Source organism: Bradysia coprophila (assembly GCF_014529535.1).
Source record: "Bradysia coprophila strain Holo2 chromosome IV unlocalized genomic scaffold, BU_Bcop_v1 contig_144, whole genome shotgun sequence".
In the NCBI taxonomy this organism is placed as follows: Eukaryota; Metazoa; Arthropoda; class Insecta; order Diptera; family Sciaridae; genus Bradysia; species Bradysia coprophila.
In genome coordinates, this window is record NW_023503373.1 from 834973 (window position 1) to 857624 (window position 22652).

The following is a 22652-nucleotide window of genomic DNA, read 5'->3' on the forward strand; positions in this document are numbered from 1 at the left end:
GCACATAACTACCGTCGATAAAGTTTCTATTTACTTTTTCGTTTGCATTTTTTTTTTGTTTTATAAATTTATTGCCTCATTTTATCTATGAGAGACAACCCACAGTGGTAGTTTGCTCACAGGATATCGTTGGACTGTGTGATTGATGTCACAATTAAACTGATAATTTATTCGAAATATATGGACGACTGTTGTATATCTAGATTTCATTCTTTGATTGCAATTCAAGGCGTAATTGGATTTTTAAACGAAAGTCTTTTCTGTTTGATGAAAAATTGAATTTTTCCAACTAAACACGTAAACTGAAAGACTAAAGGTTGCACCACATATTGTATAATGAAAGCATACGGAACAATTGATTTAATGTGTCCGTGTGCTGGAACGAGCTATACACACTAATTGTAAGGAATGATGTTGCCAAAACAATTAACTGGTGGAGTTTTACATTTTAATTTATTGAGCACAAATTTGCTTATACAAAATATCAGTTTCAGTGTCTATTTTAATACTGAAAAAAATTAGTTGGAAAATTTATGAGGAGATCTATCCGATATACAATGCCAAATACGACGCACATTATGTTTCATTTCACATGGTATCCAAAAATAAAAACTCGTAAAAACCATTTGTCCGTATGGAAATTTCATCCAATTTACGAATAACAACATTGTGGAGAAGTCTTACAATTTCACTTGAAATTCGTATTCATTATTACCGACACTAGTTAATGTGTAACAATTTTGTAAGACGAAAACTGAAGCATTGTTGATTGAAAAGTTAACCTAGAAAGTGAAGGATTTTGCCAACTTTGCGAAAGCTTCCCCTGTATTAGAGCAAAAAAATGTACAAAAAGAAAAACTTTTGAAAACTTCGGAAATTTTTGAACGCTCCATGAAGTTTTACTGGGAGAACATGGAATGTGAATGTTGGGTAAAATCTCTTTTGTAGCTTAGGTTCGTCTATTATTTGTGATAAAAGAAAGCAAAGAAAAACTTAATTGGCACCCTGCAGTCTATTGGTTAGATGAGAATTTCACACAACACTTCACATTTAAACTTAAGCACCTCGACCTTTTTGTGAAAGATATAATTTGTAAAAAAAAATCAATTTTCTTACAGCCCTAGAAATTCTGGTAATACTAAGGATTAGCCTAATCCAAAATCTATTCCCATAAACAAATGCAAATTCTCATTCAATGTCATGTGACAATATATTTTTTTGCACGACTCTTTTCATGGCTTTTCGTATTGTTTCTCTCGCTCGTATAAATCTTTTCCCTTGTGCTGTCCCTAATGTCTTTTGAATTGACTATTTTCTTAGCCATTACATTCGTACATAAGTCCCTAAGTATTATATTATTGAGCCGAACAGAATACTGTCTCCATTGTATGGTCGTTTTTATATATTGGAATACTTTTGTTATGTCTACTTTGAAATGATTTCGGTCATTTATTTCGTTCCATTGATCGAATTTTAAATTATTTTAATGCGACTGACCTTAAATAGTAGGACTGAATGGTTGTTTACTTTCGATTCGGTTTAAATTTTAAGGTTTTATTGTGTAAGTACCTGCTGCACGAGCATCCTTGCATGCATCATACATATCCTGCCTTATTTCTGGGTTATCGTCAGCAATTGTTTCGCCCACCGTCACGAAACGTTCAACCGCCAGGCTAACCGCCTGTCCCACTCGTCCAATGGCACGTAACGTTCTTTCGGAGGAGACATGAGAACGTTCAGTTCTGTGCTGCACCAACGTTGATATCTGTAACGGTACCATGAACTTTTATTAAACAAAAAGAAAACTTTTTTCGGATAAAAAATTGGAGAAGAAGTAGATACACAAAATGTCTCAATTAAAAGTATCATAAACTCTAAATCGTTGGAACATGCTTTGCTATAATACTCTCTAATGCTAACAAACACAGAACACAGTACAAAACACAAATCGATAGAAAAGTTTTAATGAGAGGAGTGAGAAAAGCATTAGCAAGTTTAAATGGTTCTTTGCAATGAAATTGAACTGTTAAAAAAGTCCATAGCCTGTGAGCGTTTCGTTGGAATATATTTGCTCGTTACTTTGGCTAATCTGACCAATCAAACAATTCAATTTCAGAATGTGTTACACAACCGCAACCGAGAATGACATTCACGTAAAGTAAGCTAAATAAGATAAAATATCCGGTTTGATGCACACAAATGTGTATTACGATCACACAAGGAAAGCTTAATCAAAGCTTTCGTGTAGAACATCAAAATATTTATTGTTGCATCACATGATATCCATAAACACCATAAACATACATTAAGGTAATTTAATTGAATGGAGTGTGTTGGGGGTTGTAGATTATAACTTAGAAACACGCATTTACGTATTAGACATGGTATGTATTTCTCGGCGCAATGTGACCGGTCGATGTGGAAAACGAATGTTTAAGCAATAGACGAGTTAAGAGTTCTGTTGTGGAAGGGCCTTTTTATTCAATATATTTTGTTTTTCTATGCTTCCCGGCCATAATAAAATTTGTGTATACGCATGTGAATTTTCGACAGAAAGTAAATAAATTACTTATTTAAATGGAAATCGTAACGGGGTATGTTGTGGTTATGTATAGTATAAACATGAGATATGAATTTAATGAATGAGTCGTGATGGAAAATAACGTTTCTGCGCTATGATCATAGATTCTCGATATATAGATGTATCAAATCATATTACCCAATAATTTAGCGTTTAATATTTTAACTGCATTTACAGCTTTATTTGGAGAATGATTTACGATGCCATGATGAACATTTACCCTCTGTAATATACTGTAACATCGGAGAAAGAGAAATATGTCCATATGAAAAGCAATTGAGTAGTCGTGATGTCATTTGACTCCTTTTAAATTGATGAAAACGGAAACGTATTATTTAACAAATGGACGATACATACATAGGCGTATTCGTGATATCATAATTTTGTGCTATTATCAAGACTAAGTGACTGCAATTACAGTCGCTTTAATTGAAACTCAACTATTTGTGGAAATTGGTTTACCGTCGAATATATCCATCGAATTTATCTTTACGAAAAAAAAGTAAAATAAATAAACGGCAATTTAGCTGCAGACCTTTTAAAACATTTAAAATATCCATCATTCTTCTTTGCGTATCTCTCCATTATATATTGTGATTGTAACCGGCATTAACATATTTTATAAGGAAAATGTTGGCAAAATTCCTCAAGTGATTTATTTGATATGACACCATGAATATGTGTTTCGCTTTCGTTTAAGCTCCTCAAATTTATTATTGATTTAATCGTTTGCCGTAAAATTGGAAAGGCTCCAGTTGTGTTTCATGAGTAGAAATGGAATTAAGGTGCCATTAACAAAATGTAGCCATTAGAAATTTGATAGACATAAAACGAAAGCTTATTTCTAAATTGTAGGATAATCTTCCAGTGTACTACTTAAAATTGCTTTCTAACTGGTCTGCCCTTTTTTCAGCTTTAATTAACGAGAGTCACCCACACTTTTCAACCATATGCATACTTTAAGATCGTAACCCTATTCCTTTCTAAACCTATTTATAAACCTCATATTCGTCAGACCATAAAGCTTCTACACATTCGATATAATGACAGAATCTATTACTTCATTTATTGAAAATATCGCCAAAATAGATCTTTTACTACATTCATTTTGACCAGCTTTTCGCTATATATAAAACTGCTTTAACCGGAGGTCATTGCTCAGTTGTGTCGTTTCTGTCAGATGATTATCCATTTTCAAATGGTTAATATCTTCATTTTTACTTTGCCACTTTTTCCATGATATTGATACATTATTGCGATTGGATTTACAAAATCAGCTCTATCATCACGTATCACACATCCCTTAATGACTTTTACCTTTACACCGTATTTTTACCTTATATAGACTGGTTATGACCTGGTGTTTTGTTTGAAAGGTGATGTATTTCAGTGTACCATTACATTTTAGTCGAAGTTCACCCGAATCTCAATCGATCCAACTAAAACAGTGAAATCCCATTTTTTCCCACGCATCATATTTCCAAAAACGTGCAATGGTGTCGCACCCGTTAGCTAACGGTAACAATGTTTTTATTTGGCATTCTAAAAACGTAACTTTGATGCGGCCGAGTTCCATCTCAGAAAATGAATGACTTATACACGATGATGTTCATTCAAAGCGTCAATTGTCGTTTATGAAAGACCTAATTCATTTGAAAACTTGAACACGATAAATCATATTTGTTCACTTAAATGTGATTCCTGTTCCATGATTTGTCATTCTATTATTCATTCATTTGTTTAAAATGTAGAGAGAGAGCGAACATTTTAATAAAACCATAAAATACAATAGAAAACCATCTTAGTCAGTCAGTCAGTCAGTCATACATTTGATAGATATCACATTTGATGCACCATACTGAAAGATAATAGTTTTCATTTTGCCACCAACACTCGAGACTGTTGAGAAGTGAGATAAAAAAAGAGCTTTATCTCGTTGGCTTCCACCCAATAAATCCAGTAAAATAGCAATTTTTTTCCCTTCTATTTCAAATAATCATTTCAGAAACTGAAACTGTTGGTGATGCTTTCTGAAGTTTTAATATAGAAAATTTTGTAAAGCTTTAGACATGTTATGTTGTTCCGTATAAATGTTAGACTCCATATAAATTTCACCTGAATAGATGGAACGGTGGGTTGAGTTGAGAGATGGTTGAAGGGTGGTACGAGCTGGTTATATAGAAAGAGATACATTGTATATGACATTTCACCATCAAATATATTTATATAGAAACGGGTGACATTAAAACAGAAATATTTTTCATCTTTTATTTTTCGAAATGAAAATTCAACATCGTGAAATGTTTTTTCTACGAAAGAAAAAATACATTTGCGTGTAATAAATGAACAATCACAGTGAGTAGAAGAATAATATTTATTTTATAGAAAAAGATGAACTCCACAATAAAAACTTCGTTACATTGTTGTGTGTACAGACTCCCATTTTTTATTTGAGCCTCATTTCAATTTATTTCGCCATTTTTACCACACCACTGAGTGTAAACGAACAATGGATAAAATATGAAAGTTTGCTTATTATAACTCATTTTCATTTTTAATGAATGAAGAAAGTTTTATATGTACAATCAGCACGCAATAGACATAAATTTAATTCATTGTTGGGACTCTCAGGCACTGTAGTACTGATTAACAAGCAAGAAGCCCATCTTGCGTCACAAGTATAGAATGTAATGCTATATGTTGGTCCATCCATTCAATTCGTGATGATAGCAGAAAATCAATTTCATTTATTGTTACTATCATATACCAAACAAAAAAAAAACATAAAACTAACGCACATAAACCCCATAAATTTGACGTTGGTTGCCATGTTGTGAAGACTCCAATTCAATATTATATAGAAAAACGGTCGATTTTTTTAAAATAAAAATGTGGCCCCTTCAAAACAGAGAAATAGCTTACACAGGAAAGTCTTTCAAATAAAAAAGGTACGGACAGACCAAAGAAACGAAAACGTCCAGTCAGCGAAAATTTCTCAATGTTACTTTCAGCCGTAACACTAATGAAGTAAAAGATTTTTTATTAAACGACAGAAAATAGTTTATAGAATTGAAGTAATAGATTTGATATTTGATGATTATACTGTGACATAGTTGCCATCTTCATAATGTCTAAAAGACCTAGTTCAACCTGAAAATCACTCCGAAATCCTTGCTTTCGGGCTTACAACCAACTGATGAAGTACTTAACTGAAACTATAAATATTCTCGCTACGAACAATTACATTCGACTCATAATGTCGGTTCCATAGGTCGAACTTGTGTACCCTTAACTACACATTTTTTATGCTACCCGAATAAATTTCAAGATTTTTGTCAATTCGCATGAAAATTCCGCATAACAACAAAATAATATAAATTGGTTTGATGGTTTACAGATGGTGAGTTGGGATATATAAAAACGGGTATAGCGCGTTCCACATTGAATCCTTCAAACATTAACCTTTCCTTATAATATCGTGTTTAATACCCATCTTTATATCTCGTGTGAAGCGAAACAGAAATTTAAGGGAAATCAAATGATCCAACTGAGTTGAACTTCAGAAAAGTTTCATTTTGATAAATGAAAAACGACAACGAAGCAAAAAATTGATTAAAAACAAAATTGAAGAGATACTGAAGTGTGTGGTACGAAGTGGGAATGGGGTCTGTATATCACCCGCTTTAATTTGATATTATTACACATAAATGGAAGGGTGTGCTGAACAACTTTTCAAATAATATTTTAATTAAGACAAAAAGTGATGACTTTCTTACAATACACTACATTGCTAAGTGAAAGAAATTTATATATAAAAGAAAACAGTGAATTTGTGGAGGCATAACGAACGGCGTAGCAGCCACATGAACATTAATTTTATTCAAAAGCATTACCAAAAAGCTAATCAATTTTAAAACACAAATCTTACCTGTCGGCCATATGTTGTGGCCATAATTCTCAACCAAATTCTTCACGCTCTTCAGGTTATGTTACACATATATACAAGCACACCACCACTTCTTATTTTCTAAAAATAATCAAATTTTCCATCTAACTAGCAACACATTTTCTGTACACAACATATTTTATGGATCAGTGTTACGGTTAGAGTCATCATCATACATTATAATTTTCTCTGTAGTTTCTACATAAAACCGCACAAAATTTAATATTTTAGTTTTAGATGATATATGATCGTATTTATTCACACATATGTATTTACACAAATCCTCCTTCTCGTCGTATTTACTTCAATAGCAAAAATAAAATGGTTTTCATAATTTTACCTTTGGGTATATTTTCGATGGGGTTCAAAGATACTATTTTGAGTATTCTACGAATAATTGCTGGAATTATATGTGAGACATTTGAAATTATATTTTTTTTTTAAACCAACAATCTCTACAGTCCCAGAGCTTAAATTAATTGTGTGGACAAACAAAACAGTTCCAACGAAATGCTTCCGAGGAATTTAATTACACTAAAAAGCAATCCTCAACCGTACACTGAAGGAAACACACCACATTCCACACCATTAATCCCAAGTGCTAATGCAACGACGACTCCAAATTTTAATCTTTTTGAACATAGGAGTTTTATGGAAATTATTAAATGTATAATTCATGAAAAATCACATTCCTTGCTCGTACAACTGTTATAAATTTTCCATTTTCCGATATAGCTACTTTCAAACGGGCAAATAGAACGTAGGGAAAAAAATTTGAAAATTGTGCGCAGCACATCATTGAATGAATGATGTAAAACCATTCTCGATAAGTCTAAAGTGATGGGAAAAATATCAACGGGCCAATAAATATGAAACGGATATGACAGTGGAGTGTGGGGCAATGTGAGCAATATGTGGTTAGATCGACAAATATTATCATTTTATTCCCACGGGTCATGAAAACCGGTTGTAAAAAGACATTGTGACCATTTGTGAACAGACTTTTTTTTCATTAAATTGTATAAAATTATGAAAGGCATCCATCGCATAGGTTTCGTCTAAGGGAATAAAGTTTGCTGGAAAGTATGCCAAACGTTTTATTCAGTTGACTCAATGGTTCACATAACAGTCATTTCGTTTATTCATTGTAACTCTTAAATATATTTTTGATCCCTAATGTCCAATAAAATGTATAATTTTTGAGCAGACAAAAAATCGAATAGCCTCCCCTTTAATGCTTTGATATTATTAGGCATAAAACGTGGCATTTTCTTTGGTTTATTACAAGCTTGGGCCTGTGCCTGTGCAATAGGGTGTGGTGATTTCAACTTTATTTTAATTGAAATCTCAAATAGGTCTGGTCCCCTCCATCTTACCCTGCAGAATCAATAGTTTGCAAAATCAATCGTAGACATTTTTTGGCTGGTCTTAATGTATAGCTCCCTCCAATTAGGCAAAAAAATCTTTGTTGATAATTTCGTCTCGTTGAAAGGCGCTGGTTTCGAGATTTCAATTTAAAAAAAAAATTAAATCGTCACAACCTACTGTACGTACGAACACCGCGTAGGCTCGTATAAACGACATTCTAGTGACGACACGCGTCTTTTGATATGATTAAATCTTTTGTTTATCTAGTGCTGAAATATCGCGACTTCGTCGCTCATTTCCGGCCCACTATAAACAAAGCGTTGTTCCTAACTTATTTTAAAGGATTTTTAGCGAATTCAAATTCTAAGTTCTAGATTATTTCACTCGCTATTACTGATAAAAATATTCGAAGTATCCCATCAAACTGATGTTGAAATTTTCGACTTTTCAATCGAGTTGTCGGTATAGAAATCCGTCGTATTTCAATTCTCGGTGGCACAAAATCCATTAAATAACTCGGGATAAAAATGAAAAGTCTCGTTTTCGTGTGCATTGACCTCGGCTTCGCCTCAGATCAACAAAATTCACACGAAAACTCTACTTTTCATCTTTCTATCCCTAGTCATGTAATAGTATGTTGTGTTACAAGTATTGTAATGTTGATTTTTTCAGCACTAGACTCAAGTTTTCCTTACGAGCGGAGTGAGTAACGAAAATTGGGTCGTGAACTGAAAAAATCTCATTACAATACTTGTAACACATGATGCTTTGTGCCAACCGAGAATTGAAATAGACAAAAGCACAAAAAATCATAATTTGTGCCACCCAGAATTGAAATACGACTCTTTTCAGCACTCATTTTAGTGTTGTAAAGTGACTTATTTCAGCACCCGTTTGATGTGATATTACAACATTCAAAGCAGTGTTGATATGGAATTTGTATGAGTTGTTACAGCATTCGTTTGAGAAAATGCAAAGCAATGTGATCGATCAAATTTGAAGAGTGATTGTTTACAATGAAAATTATGATTTTTTGTGCTCTTGTCTATTTCAATTCTCGCTCCGCTCGTAAGGAAAACTTGAGTCTAGTGCTGAAAAAATCAACATTACAATACTTGTAACACAACATACTATTCTTTTGTTTAAAGCCATTATATAAAAAAAATCTTTTACTTCATAGGTTTAAACATATATGCTGCTATATAAGAGGATACCAGCTGTATGCCATTGCTTACTTTTGGTCTCGTCGTCGATAACAGATGACTAGCCGTACGGAAAAGGCACATTGGAATGAAAATAGTTGATAACATACCTGTGCGGAAAATCGTTGTTTTGAAGAGTGTGGAGTTTGTGTGAGCCGAAGGCGAAGTATACACCCACACGAGTCAAAACAATGATTTCCGCACAATTATTTAGTTTATTTTACCTCTTAAGTGCGGCGAAAGTGAAATTTTCTTTTACATGCTACATGCGTCGAAAACCATACTTTTCATGTTTGAAGTACGTCTATCGACGCCCTCAACATGTAATAGTATGTTGTGTTACAAGTATTGTAATGTTGATTTATTTTTTTAGCATTAGACACTGGGTCGTGTGCTCAAAAAATCTCATTACAATACGTGTAACACATCATGCTCTTTGCCAACCGAGAATTGAAATAGGCAAATGCTTAAAAAATCATAATTTTCATTGTAAACAATCACTCTTCAAATTTGATCGATCCCGGCCCCGGCAAGGTGGAGATTCTGGGTTCGGGTCCCAGTCGTGGCACCAAAATTTTATTTCAGATTTAATTTCATTGATTCAAATTCTCTTATAATTTCACTTCAAATTCTAAGTTCTAGATTATTTCAGTCACTATTACTGATAAAAATATTCGAAATATCCCATCAAACTGATGTTGAAATTTTCGACTTTTCAATCGAGTTATCGGTATAGAAATCCGTCGTATTTCAATTCTCGGTGGTACAAAATCCATTGAATAACTCGGGATAAAAATTAAAAGTCTAGTTTTCGTGTGCTTATTGACCTCGGCTTCGCCTCAGATCAACAAAATTCACACGAAACTCTACTTTTCATCTTTTTATCCCTAGTTATGTAAAATAATATTGCTGGCCCCCCTGCGAAAAATGAATTTATGAAGGTAACGAATATTTGAGAAAAGTTATTCACATTTCAACAACTGTCCAATGCTATCCATTAAAAAGACTAAAATAGAACTATATCACCTAGCTTCAATCAAATTTCTCTATCGAACGTAATATTTTTGCCAACTATTCCCTTTGTTGATCAATTTCCCTTTGATAAAAATTCTTTTAGTGAAGTATCATGTGTAAAAAGAATCACTTTTCTACATTTTAGCACTTGACTCGTCTGCAAAAGTTTTGTTAATAAAATATTATCTGTAGGGCTAGTCAGCCAATAAAACTGGTTCGCAATATTGTAATATCACACAGCCATAAACAATTTATCCGTATACATTTACACACAGACGGAATTCACAGAACAAATCTTGACCCAGCCCATCGGGTTAAAAGTGACGATAATAAATTCGAGCAACATGATCGGTTAAATGGTTAATCATGTTCGTGCAATTATAGAAACTAGGTCATCCAAAAATGCCCAAATGTTCTAGAGACGATGATGGTGTGTTTCGTGTATAACTATAGCGAAACTAATGTACAGTTTGGCTTATGATATACACACGAACACATTCCTGCTTATGGTATTTATTCTGCAGGATTGTGGCTATGTAAACAAGATTTCTAATTTACCGAACAATTTTTGCTTCAATGAATTTTCAATTTAATTAAATTCTCTATGGTTCTATTAAAAGGAGTTTTGATTTTAAATTGGAAAATTTTCGGAGGTGAAAGCAGTGGTAAAAAATGAACCCCAATATTGGTTTTCGTTACGTTCAGAATATTAAGTTGATATCAGCATTAAAAGCTCTATAGTAATAGTTTCCAATATATAAGTAAATCGATGTAATTTGCACTCAGTAAACGACAGTGTTAAACCGAATCTCAAGCCATATATTCGAATTAAAAATGAAAACGTGTTGAGCCATTTCATAATGCATGGCAGCATAAAACGTACAAGTCAAGTTAAAAGAAAAATAAATGCAGTGCAAACAAGAATCGACAGCCAACAACAAAATTGAAGAAGTTTTCATGTTGAGCTACATGTACTGCTATAAATGCACTTCAAATACAACACGGAAAATGTTTCATGTCAAAACTAAATTGTTCTATTTTCGAAACTTGCGTTTTCGTGTACGGAAAACATATAAGAACTGGAAACAAGTATGACCTACCAACCTACACGTAAAATTACAGCAAAAAAAATGTAATTGACCAGGAAAATTACGTTTTAGATTCCTTATAACATTACATGCACGTCATGCTTCTGTACGGATGTATAATATTTTTTCAAAAGCTTTTCGGTATATAACACCATCGGTTAACATGAATTTGACCGACGGGATGCTACCATTACATACTGTAAAATTTATAAACAGATTGTCTTCTATAGCGCTTCAATACATAATGTGCACATTTTGTATAACATATCGGTTCGGTTTTAAGTTAGATACAATTCGATAAAACGTTTAACTTAGAACTATAAGTATATATACTGATTGTGGCAGTACGTGGCATGAAACGAAAATGTGGATACAACTGATTTGGACGGTTGATTTCCCCGTTGAATTATTGAGTTACTTATAAATTTCTAGAATCAAACTTTCTTTAAAAAAATTTTTTTTCTAAATTTTTGAAACAATATTCATGAATGTAACAGACCCAATAGGCTCATGTCTAAACTGTAAGTATCGCCCCCGTAATCTTACGAGACCATTGAGTCTTATTTACAATTTAAAGAAAAAAAATTGCCGTAAACACTTATACGACAATAAAGTACCATATAATCAACACATTCCACACCATAATTTATACGTATGGAGAATATATATGCACCCAAACAATACAAAGAACTATAAACAACTAAAAATTTACATAATTTCTTGTGGGGGGTTTTCCGCTTTCTCTTGGAAAAGTTTTTTTTTTCGTCAGAAAATCAAATATTACACGAAGAATGTTAAGAAACTTATCTGTTGAGCTTTTAGGTAAGTTTCATGGAAATACATGTTTTTTTCTTGTAAATAAATGTACTCCAATTCACATGTTGTTTTATAATGCACAGTGACGTATACGTGGAATTTGATATCCGATTCTGATTATGTAAAAAGAAAATATTTTTTAAGAATTGTAATACTGGGTTGGATATGACGGTTATTACTGTACGTCAATTTTATTTTTCATAAGTCATGCACGTTGGTACGTTGGGAATTTGTTTTTTAATTTTGATTCCTCATATGTGAAACTCTAACCGCGTTCTGGAATATGAGAATTACATGAATTTCTAACAACTCTTGAGTATATTTCCAATGAATGTGACGTACCAGGTATGGTCTATAATGTCACTGTGGAGGACACAACGATTTTGAAAACGGACGCAAACGCACTCATTTTCACATTATTTTAACATAAATAACGAATGCGTTCCAGGATAAATCGGCCAATTTTGAAGAATCGACCATACCTGGTACTTTACATTCATTGTCATATACCAATTCGTTTTGTCTTGGTTCTAATACAAAACAATTATTTAGTGACCGCCAATATTAGTATTGAATCTGGTACTTCTTTTAATGGACTTATTTTCGATACATTGGAATACATTGCAATCTTTTACATCATTTAACATTAATTTTTTCTATAAAAGATCGTGAAAAACAGAGCTCAACGCTTATTTTCGTCGTTTTTGTCGATAACAGATGATAATTACTCCTAGGTAGATTATTGTTCCTGTGTGTATGAAATATTTTGGTCATTCAATTTTCGAGCTTTAAGCTTTCTGAAGCTTTTTCAATTAGAATGTGACAGTTTGTTTCAAAAGATGCAAGCAAACAACTACGTAAAATAATTGCTTCTTTCAGCTGTTGAAAGCAATAACTATAAAGATTTCCTTGAATTAGAAATTCGAAAATCTAGTAGTTCTACAGCACACTAACAAGAAAAAGTCTCACCGATTTAGTGGAGACTTGAAGTGTACGAGGAAACGTTTAAATGTAATCAATGATAATTTATGTAAACTCTGATCAACTGAAAAATGAAACAATTCAACTATCTCACAACAAACAATAATGTGGTTAGCTGTTTACCAAGTTTATCCCAAGCCAGCCACTAATATCAGTATAAAAGAAACGTTATAAATAACACTTTCAGTCAGCAATCACCATGAGAATTGTTGTTTCGGTAACATCGGTAAAAATAATGCATTTTAATCAGAAACGTGCTGGGAATTGCCAACACTTAGCACAAAATGCGAGGTAAAATGTGCGAAATTGGAGTCGAAGTTTCTTCGGATAAAAGTTTGTCAGTTGTGTGTTTGTTTCTGATAATCATCTATGAAAAGACAGCAGAAGGAAGTCAGTTTGTTCGAAGTATCACTCACATAATTACAACTGCTGTTAGAATATTACCGGTTTGGAATTTTAAGATGTTACAATTAATTAACTTTTGAATTCCATTACTGGATGTGATTGTCCTGGTTATGGACGCTTGTGCATTGAAATTTCAAATATCTCTTCATGTTCAATTATATTTAGATATTTAAAGCACGTACATCAGTAGATGAATGCTACATTTTAGTCGTCATAACATGTATTTGTCGCCCAAGTTCCATTAAAACAGCATGGCTTATGTGTTAGTTAAGTGGTTCAATCTTTTATACTTGAAGACTTCGGCTGTGAGTGACACATTCTTTTCGTCACATTTAACACTCAGCACGAATCCACGAATTATCCTTCCCTTTTTTTTTAAATAAAAATATGCCGTCGAATGTTGGAATGTATACAAAGCCCTTTTGACAACGTATTATATCGCATGGATATGAGAAAATCATGAAAACATTCATCCGCCCTGACTGGTCGTTTCATATAATTTATGAACATTTTCCCACATCGTGTATACCTATTGTATTATAAGAACGATCATATTAAATTAATATAAAATATTTTAGCGTTGTTACGTATAGGCATACCGTATCACGTATAGGAAAAAACCTATTTCCTACGCTATTTTCACGCTTAAATAACAAAATCGAGAGAATTTTGCTTTGGGGAATGCCCTCCATACTTTTCCTATATATGCCATGCTGAATTTTTAGTTTTCTTTTCTTTTTCAGGGGGATAAGGTGTGTTCGGTGTTTGTTTATTTACACTCATATCAAGAGAAGCCTTTTATGGATCCAATATAATATTTTGAAATTGGCCCATAATGTATGGCACAATATGCTTTTCTTCTGGGAAAGTCTAAGTGATTACATGATAATGACTACTTTCTCGTAAGTAATGTGCTCTTTCGCATTTATGCAAATGAAAAAGCGATAATGCTCGCACATTTAAAGGAAATTTGAATATTTTATTTCGGGGTGGAAAAGATGACATCGACTGCTTTGAATAAAGGGCTTATGGCTTACTTATAGACCTTTAGCAGAATCTGTTTGACATGTAACAAATTTACAGCATTGAGATGCGTTGTGGGCTATTCAAGGAGAACACGACGTTGTGTAACAAACCGTATATAATAAAACCCACATCAATGGTTACCGGGTAACCATTACCCTTTGCCTATTGAGGCTGAATGTAATATTTTGTTACATGGAAGACTAGATAACATGATTACAGCTATGCGGTGCGCTGCATTTTAATGCAATAATGAATTGCTACCGGATACCATATACCATAACCATTAGAAACTATTTATAGAAATCTTTAAATACCCATGTCATTGCGGTCACGATAAAGGGCAAGTAATCGTCGAACAATGTATACAACAGCACCAAACGTCCTCGTATTAACCTGATGAATGAAACTGTATATTATATACAATCAATGGCAAGGATATGACTGACCCACAGCGGTATAAATTTGAAAATATTTAAAAGAGATAACGACGACTTGCTCACTCTTCCGATCACAATAAATGCCATAAAAGTGCTGATTTCAGCAGACAACCTTTACTGTGGAAAATGTATGTTTCATTGGTCAAGAAAATTGTTGCATTGATTTTAGCTTATATTTTGTGCGGTATTGTAAGTCAAATGAAAATAAAATGCGAGAGAAAAAAAAAGTGCTGAACAAAACTTTCCTTTTTTTCGTGTGCTGTGTGGTATTGCCATATATTTCACTATTCGTTTATGTGGAAAAATTGATTGACCTATTTGAGTGTATTTGTATCTGTGTTTCCCCATTTACATACGAATATGGGAATGAGAGTATATATGTGTGGGTATAATACGTAAGCCGATAGTTTCGCGTTGCAATGTGGATATAAGAAATCATCATGTGAAACACGTTGAACTTTGAATCTGGTATTCACAATGTGAATTTCACATGCATATCGACTTAATTGGCTATGATTCAATACTTGACCTGATTTTGGTCCTAAATATCAGCCCTTCAGAAATAAACTCTGTACGCGATCTACAAGTTAATTATAAATTGCCGTATGCCGGAGTCATGTATATGCGACAATAATAGTTCCTCTTAAAAGGTATATTTATATATCGTATTCAGGTATAGCTTTCAAGCAATTATTTTTTTCCTAAATGTCATGCAATATGTTGAATTAATTTTTTCTTCTCTAAATTATAGTCATTACCCTTTGAAACTATCTAAATCACGCTAAACCGCTCACGGCAACAACATTATCATTTCAAAATAGCAAAAAAAAAACATTGTACAAAGACAAAGTTTTTATTTATTTTCAACAAGTGAAATTCAATGTTACCTATTAGAGTTATTGTTGCAGTGTTGATTTGATATTTTCTCGTTTCATATTTCAAAAATGTAATTCGAAATAAGAAACGACAAACGACATTTATACATTTTTCACTCCCTCGAATGTTCTTTTATAGGAACATAAAAGCTTTATAAATATGTCTGTGCCGAGCAACAGCATTTAATTTATAACGAAATATAGACTCATGTCAGCAAATCTTCATGAAGGCGAATTTTTTTTTGTCATATGGAAAAAAGCATCGCATCGACTATTTCGGGACTATTTTCTCGACTATTTTTATTTATATTATAAGATATATTGTCGCAATCTGATTTCGTATTCAATTTATTTAGTCAATTTGTTAAAATGATATGTGGCTTTTGTGTACAAGAGCCTCCTACTTAGAATGGAATCATGTGGTATGCAAATTTTGTCAAAGACAAACCATCATTACCATCCTTCAAGCTGGGTATGTTAGGTTGGATCGATTTTTAGCAACATTTAGAAATTCACACTCAGCCTTATTCGTTGCTCGCCGAGACTAATCTACGTCACAGATGTTTGAACTAATTTTTGTGCAAAGGTGAACTTCGAAAACTGCTGCTGCTCCAGACAGAAGTCTCCAGTAAACCATCTAAACTCAATGAAAGCTATTTGTATCGAATGGTCTTTCCTTCACCTCTTCATGTTTGTTGTTTACTGGTTACTGGATTGATTACAAATTTTTCCAGAAGGTCAAGGAAAGACCATGCTTTCATTGAGTTTAGAAGGTTTACTGGAGCAGCAGCACTTTTCCACTTTCACTGCAGCCCAAAGATTCGTTCAAACAACTGTGCGTCACTCAAAAGTAGTCAGATTCGATAAACGAAGGATTTAGTTAGATTGGTATCGGCAAGCTACGAATAGGGCTGGAAGTGGATTTCAAAGTTGCTAAAATCGATCCACCCTGGCTCATAGTTATCACAATGAAGATAACGAGTTGGTTCCTGATCCGAAGAAGCATTCTTCGTTTAATTATACGTAGGAAATCGAAACGTTATAATTCCTAGTGATTCTGCTTCATTGAATGCCATACGAACTAACGCATAAAAGGCTCGATAAAAGCTGTCATTAAAGCTTAAAAAACGGCGTCTTAAGACAGATGGTTATAAATTAAAATAGACTGTACCTAGCTTCACTCAGTAGCATTTCAATAAAGAATGTTGGTTTAAAGAGGAGAATGGCTCAAGCTATTAAAATAAATTTTAATTTCGGTCCATTAATTTGGAAGAGAACGGAAGCCATTAATCATGATTAAAATTGGAACCGTAAAAAAATAATAAAATGAAAAAGTAGAAAAGTCCTACGGAGTTTCGGCAACAATGTTCGGAAAATTCATTTCCAATTGGTGGGTTTATGCTAAAAGAGAAAGCTATGAAAAACTCACGACAGTGCCACAGTTAACGCTCGCGATTATATTGAAATAAAAAAGGCTTAAAGGATTTATTTAATCCGATTAACGTTCGAGTAAACAGTCTATTATCATAATTCCTATCTTGCAATAATTGCAACATTATTTCCTTTCAATATCACTTTTTGTCCCAATTTATCGCATTTAAAACTTCTGAGAGACACACTAGGAATTGTTGATTCAATTAACTACATTTTGTTCGCATAAAAATTTATTGAATGGCATGAAGAGACACATTTCACGTTTAAGCATAAAAAAATGAAAATTAAGATGAAAATGGTGAGATAAAAACGATGACGTACTATGGAAAATGTTGCAGACTATGGATGCGATAAGGGGACCTGAATTCGTATATATATATATATATTGTGGTATTTTCTCGAGTGACGTAAAGCTGTATAAAGTTGAAGGTACACATTCATACCTGAATGGAATTAAAAAACGAAGATTAAACAAAAGGTAGAATTTATCTGCGTTCACAACGATAGTTCCATTCATTTTGTTGGAATGTCTAGCATTTTATTAATAAAACCACTAATTGCGGTTGCATGAAATGACAGAAATTTGCACAGAGGTTTTTATGTGTCTCGTAAATAATTGACTTTTAAAATCACCTTACTTGAATTTCGACGAGACATACTCAACACAAAATTTTCTAACAAAAGCATTGAGCAAGAATCCCATTCAACTACAACATACACAACTGTCTGCTTCGTTATTTCCAAGCATCAAAATGAACACATCAATGAAAAGAGCTTTCAAGCGTTCCCACTCACTACATGCCAATTAAAATTTATCAGAATCCCGTTCACAATGTACACACTCTTTTATTTATGAAAAAAATTGTTTATTTTTCCATTTATTTATGTTAAATATTTGGCTCCAGGTTTGGGCAGCACCATAAAACATTTTGTAAATTTCATTTTCTTTAGATTTTTTTTTGTTGTACTTTACGAGCGAACAAACGACACGAACGGAAGACAGTGTGCAACTGAATATCAGGCCCCGGACAGAGAACGATGTAAGGGTGGAAAAAAAAGAAGAATATTCTCCATGGTTTGTATATGCTGAAATGGATGTGAAAACGAAGTGGTGAATATATTCGTTATGAAGCCGAATGAATTATTCACCTTCAAACGTAAAGTTTTGATGGAAATTGCTGAAACTCAAACCCATCAAATTACTGAATGAACGTAACTTTTAAGGGTAAACCAACACCGTCGTCACCAATATCAACTTTTTTTTATTGAAATGGTCACAGTGAATAATTCAAATAATTTAAAAAAGATTTGGGTTGCTCCTTCATATTAATTGAAAATATCTTCGATGAAGCCAATAATGCTTCGAATAGAATAATAAGATGGGAAACCAAAACTTGACGATGCATTCAACATATCAATTTTCGTTGAACACTTGATGGAAAATGCCTTAAAAACGCAATACACACAAGACTTTAGCTGTACCACAGACTTTTCGAGTTTGAGTTCTATGTAATATAAAACAAATTTTCTTAATCGATATTTTAGGTGCAACAGTTCCTCAACACTCGACATGCGTATTCGATGGACGGACACGTGCTTGGTATATATTGTTATATACATAACTAGGCATTTTTGTTCATTAATACTTATACCATGCAAGCTCAAATCAAGCATGTTATATTTTATTATCATTACAATGTTTATTCAGCGAGCAATTCTGCGAATCGTATGCCTACATGTTATGAAAAGTATTTTATTTTTAAATCAATAAAAAGTCTAATTTTAGCGTCTATGATTTTAAATATTGCACATCATTGCTGCTAAATTATACAAATGTATATTATCTAGCACACACTATAAATTGTTGTGTGCCGTTTTCGAGTCGATCAAATTTGAATTAAAACGTTTGATTTATTACCGATCTGCGAATAAAAGAAAGAAAAAAGTGGATAGTCCAAGCTTTTATAAATGAAAAACCTTTCAAACGGATTTTATTTTTAGAGTACGAAAAAAAAATTATTTGTAAACATTTCCATCACTTTTCCGATGATTCGGTGAACCAGCTGCTGCGTTTATTAATTTCATTTTTTTGTAATTAAATTTTTTTAATATTTTTCGTTAATGGGTTATTTTGACAAGTTCATAAATCATAATTCATTCCATTAGAACATCATCAACACTGTATCATTTTTCACATTTTGATTACTTGCCTGTTTAATCAGTGGAATTAGAGTACGTTCGATAGATATCACTTGTATAACGTGTTCAGATGTTGTTAGAGTTTCGGCTTCGGCCATTTCCACGCAACTAATACAGCGATGAGTGAAAACTCGTATTTTTACTAATGGAATAAACGTTCCTTCGTCATCTCTTACACTAAATGAACATGTTTCACATACTCGCGGAAAAATAATTTTTTTATAAATATAGGAAAACCATTTAAAAATGTGTAAAACTTCTCTCTGGGTGTTAGTTATAGCACGCGTACAACATTTTTAGCTTTCTTTGAGTTTGGACTCTTCATAATTCTCTTTAAATTTTATTTTATTTTCTTTCAGCGTTATGTTGCATACGCGATCGTAGTCGTGCAAATGTGGAAAATGTTTATTTTAAACATTCACATAGCTAAAGTTTTCTGAAAAGCTACTCACTTTTACTGAATGATGTCATTTTGATGACGTTGCAGAGTGTACATACAGGCATATTATAAGCCACAGCAAAATGTTATTTGTTGTGTGTTACGTCCACACTCACCAGTTAGGTAAATCGATTATATCGTGTGCAGTTTCATGTGAAATATCATATGCAATGCATCAGGATATACAAGTTAAGTGAGGACCTTTTTTTCCTTGAAAACATTATTACACAAATATGAGGTACAATTTTTATTATAGCAAAAATAGGACAATTGTAAGACAACTATGATTTCAACACATCTAAAGAAGGTAAGAAGAACGGTTATTGAACATGGTCATAATGAAAAAAAAAAAATTTGATTCGTCAATCTCTCCAGTTCTCACATCTGAATTTACTAATAAATAAAATTTACTAAGAAAATATGTAAAATATAACGAAACTAACGTTGTTTTCTAGTGTTTTTGAGGCATGGATGTTCAACTAAAATCGTAGCCTATATATGTGCGTTTCATTCTTTATTTTCGATGTATCTTTTTACCCTACACTTACGGAATTTTGAAATCCGACACATTTTCTCACTCTGTGTTTCACTTGAGTTTTTCATTTCTCCATATAAAAATACATGAAAAATTCACAAAAAACCAGTAAACCACAAATCAGAAAATGTGTCGGTTTTCAAAATTCCGCGAGTGTAATCCTTTTTGAAAAATGTAAATCTGCAATGACGACCACGAAAGTGTTGGCTTTCAATAAAAACAAAATAGATTTACATGCTACATGCGTCGAAAACCGTACTTTTCATGTTTTAAGCACTTCTTTCGACGCCCTCAGCATGTAAAATCCATTACATAACTCGGGATAAAAAGTGAAAAGTCTAGTTTTCGTGTGTTTATTGACCTCGGCTTCGCGTCGGATCAACAAAATTCACACGAAAATTCTACTTTTCATCTTTTTATCCCTAGTCATGTAAAATACAATTCCTTTACTTGCATCAGTCTGGCAAGTTCTCTGAGAAACACATTCGTGGTCGTTGTTGTGGTCTTATATTTTTCAAGGAGGATTCTGGTAAACAGATATCTATTATTAAATATGTGCAACGAGAAAGATCTAACAATGCCGAGACCAACTGAATTTTTATCGGACTTTCTTGCTTGCCCAAGTAGTAGTCGCTGATCTTGTAAAAAAATGTAAAACTATCAAACAACTCACGTGTCAGTGTGGGCAAATGAAGGTCTCGTCCACACACCGACTTCATTATGGTGACTGCGGCAAAAGCTGAACCAAAAGGGTAGAATTTTCGGCGATTTCTTCAACGAAAACTTTCGGAATTTTCGTTACTTTTTCAGAATTTTTGGGAATTTTCAGAATTATTATTCATAATAATAAGCCCTGCTGCGGCTCATTCAACATCATCTGTAAGGTTCATCTTCATTTACCATAATCCTGCTTATATTCACGTTTTGTTTTTAAACCAGCGTTTCTTCCTGCTTCAATTACTTCCCCAATACAAAAATTGAAACAATAAGGAATGTGGCACACCTATAACTTTAACGACTGGTGTTATTAAAGCTACTGAAAAGTGGTAACATTCGCACTAATTTATTTTACTGACTATTTCTTCTGGCAAAGCACTGTCAAGCACCGAAGCTGACAGCTTCGGTGCTAGACATAGCGTTCTCGGTGTGTTTGGGACTAAACCTACCTTGCCCGTTTCTCTTCTATATACTCATTGAAGAGTATAACCTGAAGTGAATCATAACTCGCTGATCCATGAAGCCATAGTCTCCTCCTCGTCTTTTCTACCTCTTAACACATTCATTCCTGAACCCAATACCACATATGTCGTCTTAAGAGAAAGACGCACAGGGGTTTAGAGGTCTACGGATTATCTGTGCAAGAAAAGAAATTTCGTCCATTGATCCATCGTTCTCTCAGAGCCTCAGCGTCAGTTTCTCACCATATTCAGACAGTGCGTTGCTTCTGGACACCCTTTTTTAAAACTCATATCACACCAAACGACAATATTGTTTTTTGTTTACATGATTAACCATCATACATTTTTCATGATTTCGGTGGCTTTGACGAACATTTTAAGTCTAATTCCACTGTTAAAAAAAACACACGAAGCACATTTCCGCACGAAATCCGAATTAAATCACATCGACATCACCGAAATTGTTATACGCTGTGTGACATAGCAACCTTGGATATCAGGGCAGCACCTTTATTTTTGTATTTTTTTATGCTCGAATAAACGTTTTCTTCTTCACAACCAAAACTAAATTTTTGATTTGACGTTTCAAAAACTTATGTTACGACTTTAAGGACAAAGTAGACACTCAAAAAAAAATTCATGTAAGGGGTCGAAAACCCGAGAAAAATCTCGAAACTCGCTCATTTTCGGACTACAGTCAATTTTCAGCATAAATTTGCTTCAGCTGTTTTTCAGCTGATCCACACATACAATCAAAACTGGTTTTCCTTGTTCATACGGTTGAAGCTGCTACACGCACGCGCATGATAGTGGTAAAACCGTATAAAGATGTATAAACGGTTGTGATTGTTTGTATGGATCAGCTGAAAAACAGCTGAAGCTAATTTATGATGAAAATTGACTGCCTTTGACTGTATAAAATAAACTATTTCATGTGTTGGGGCCGAAAATGGGGGAGCTTTGAGATTTTTCTCTGGTTTTCGACCCCTTACATGAATTTTTTTTGAGTATCTGTTTTGGACGATTGATTTTAGGCACTTTCGCGAAATTGAATAAAAACAATCGTTCAAAATAGACACTAAAAAAAATTTCATGCAAGGGGTCGAAAACCCGATAAAAATCTCGAAA

The 22652-nt window shown here is 33.3% G+C and overlaps 1 protein-coding gene across 5 annotated transcripts in view; it reads right to left on the reverse strand.

The window, feature by feature from the left end:
* LOC119071151 (alpha-catulin) overlaps positions 1-19710 on the reverse strand; it is a 41503-nt gene extending 21793 nt beyond the window's left edge. For 2 of the 5 annotated variants that reach the window (XM_037175896.1, XM_037175895.1), the window contains exons 1-2: positions 19384-19709; positions 1570-1765 (exon numbers count right to left, since the gene is read on the reverse strand). In XM_037175896.1, the coding sequence (XP_037031791.1) occupies positions 1570-1765; positions 19384-19470 (283 nt within the window). In that variant the 5' untranslated portion in view covers positions 19471-19709. Of the gene's footprint in view, positions 1-1569; positions 1766-6509; positions 7828-17811; positions 18260-18322; positions 18437-19383 lie in introns of those variants that run through there. The other 3 variants (XM_037175893.1, XM_037175891.1, XM_037175894.1) reach the window with 3 other exon arrangements.
* Between the last annotated feature and the right edge of the window lie 2942 nt (positions 19711-22652).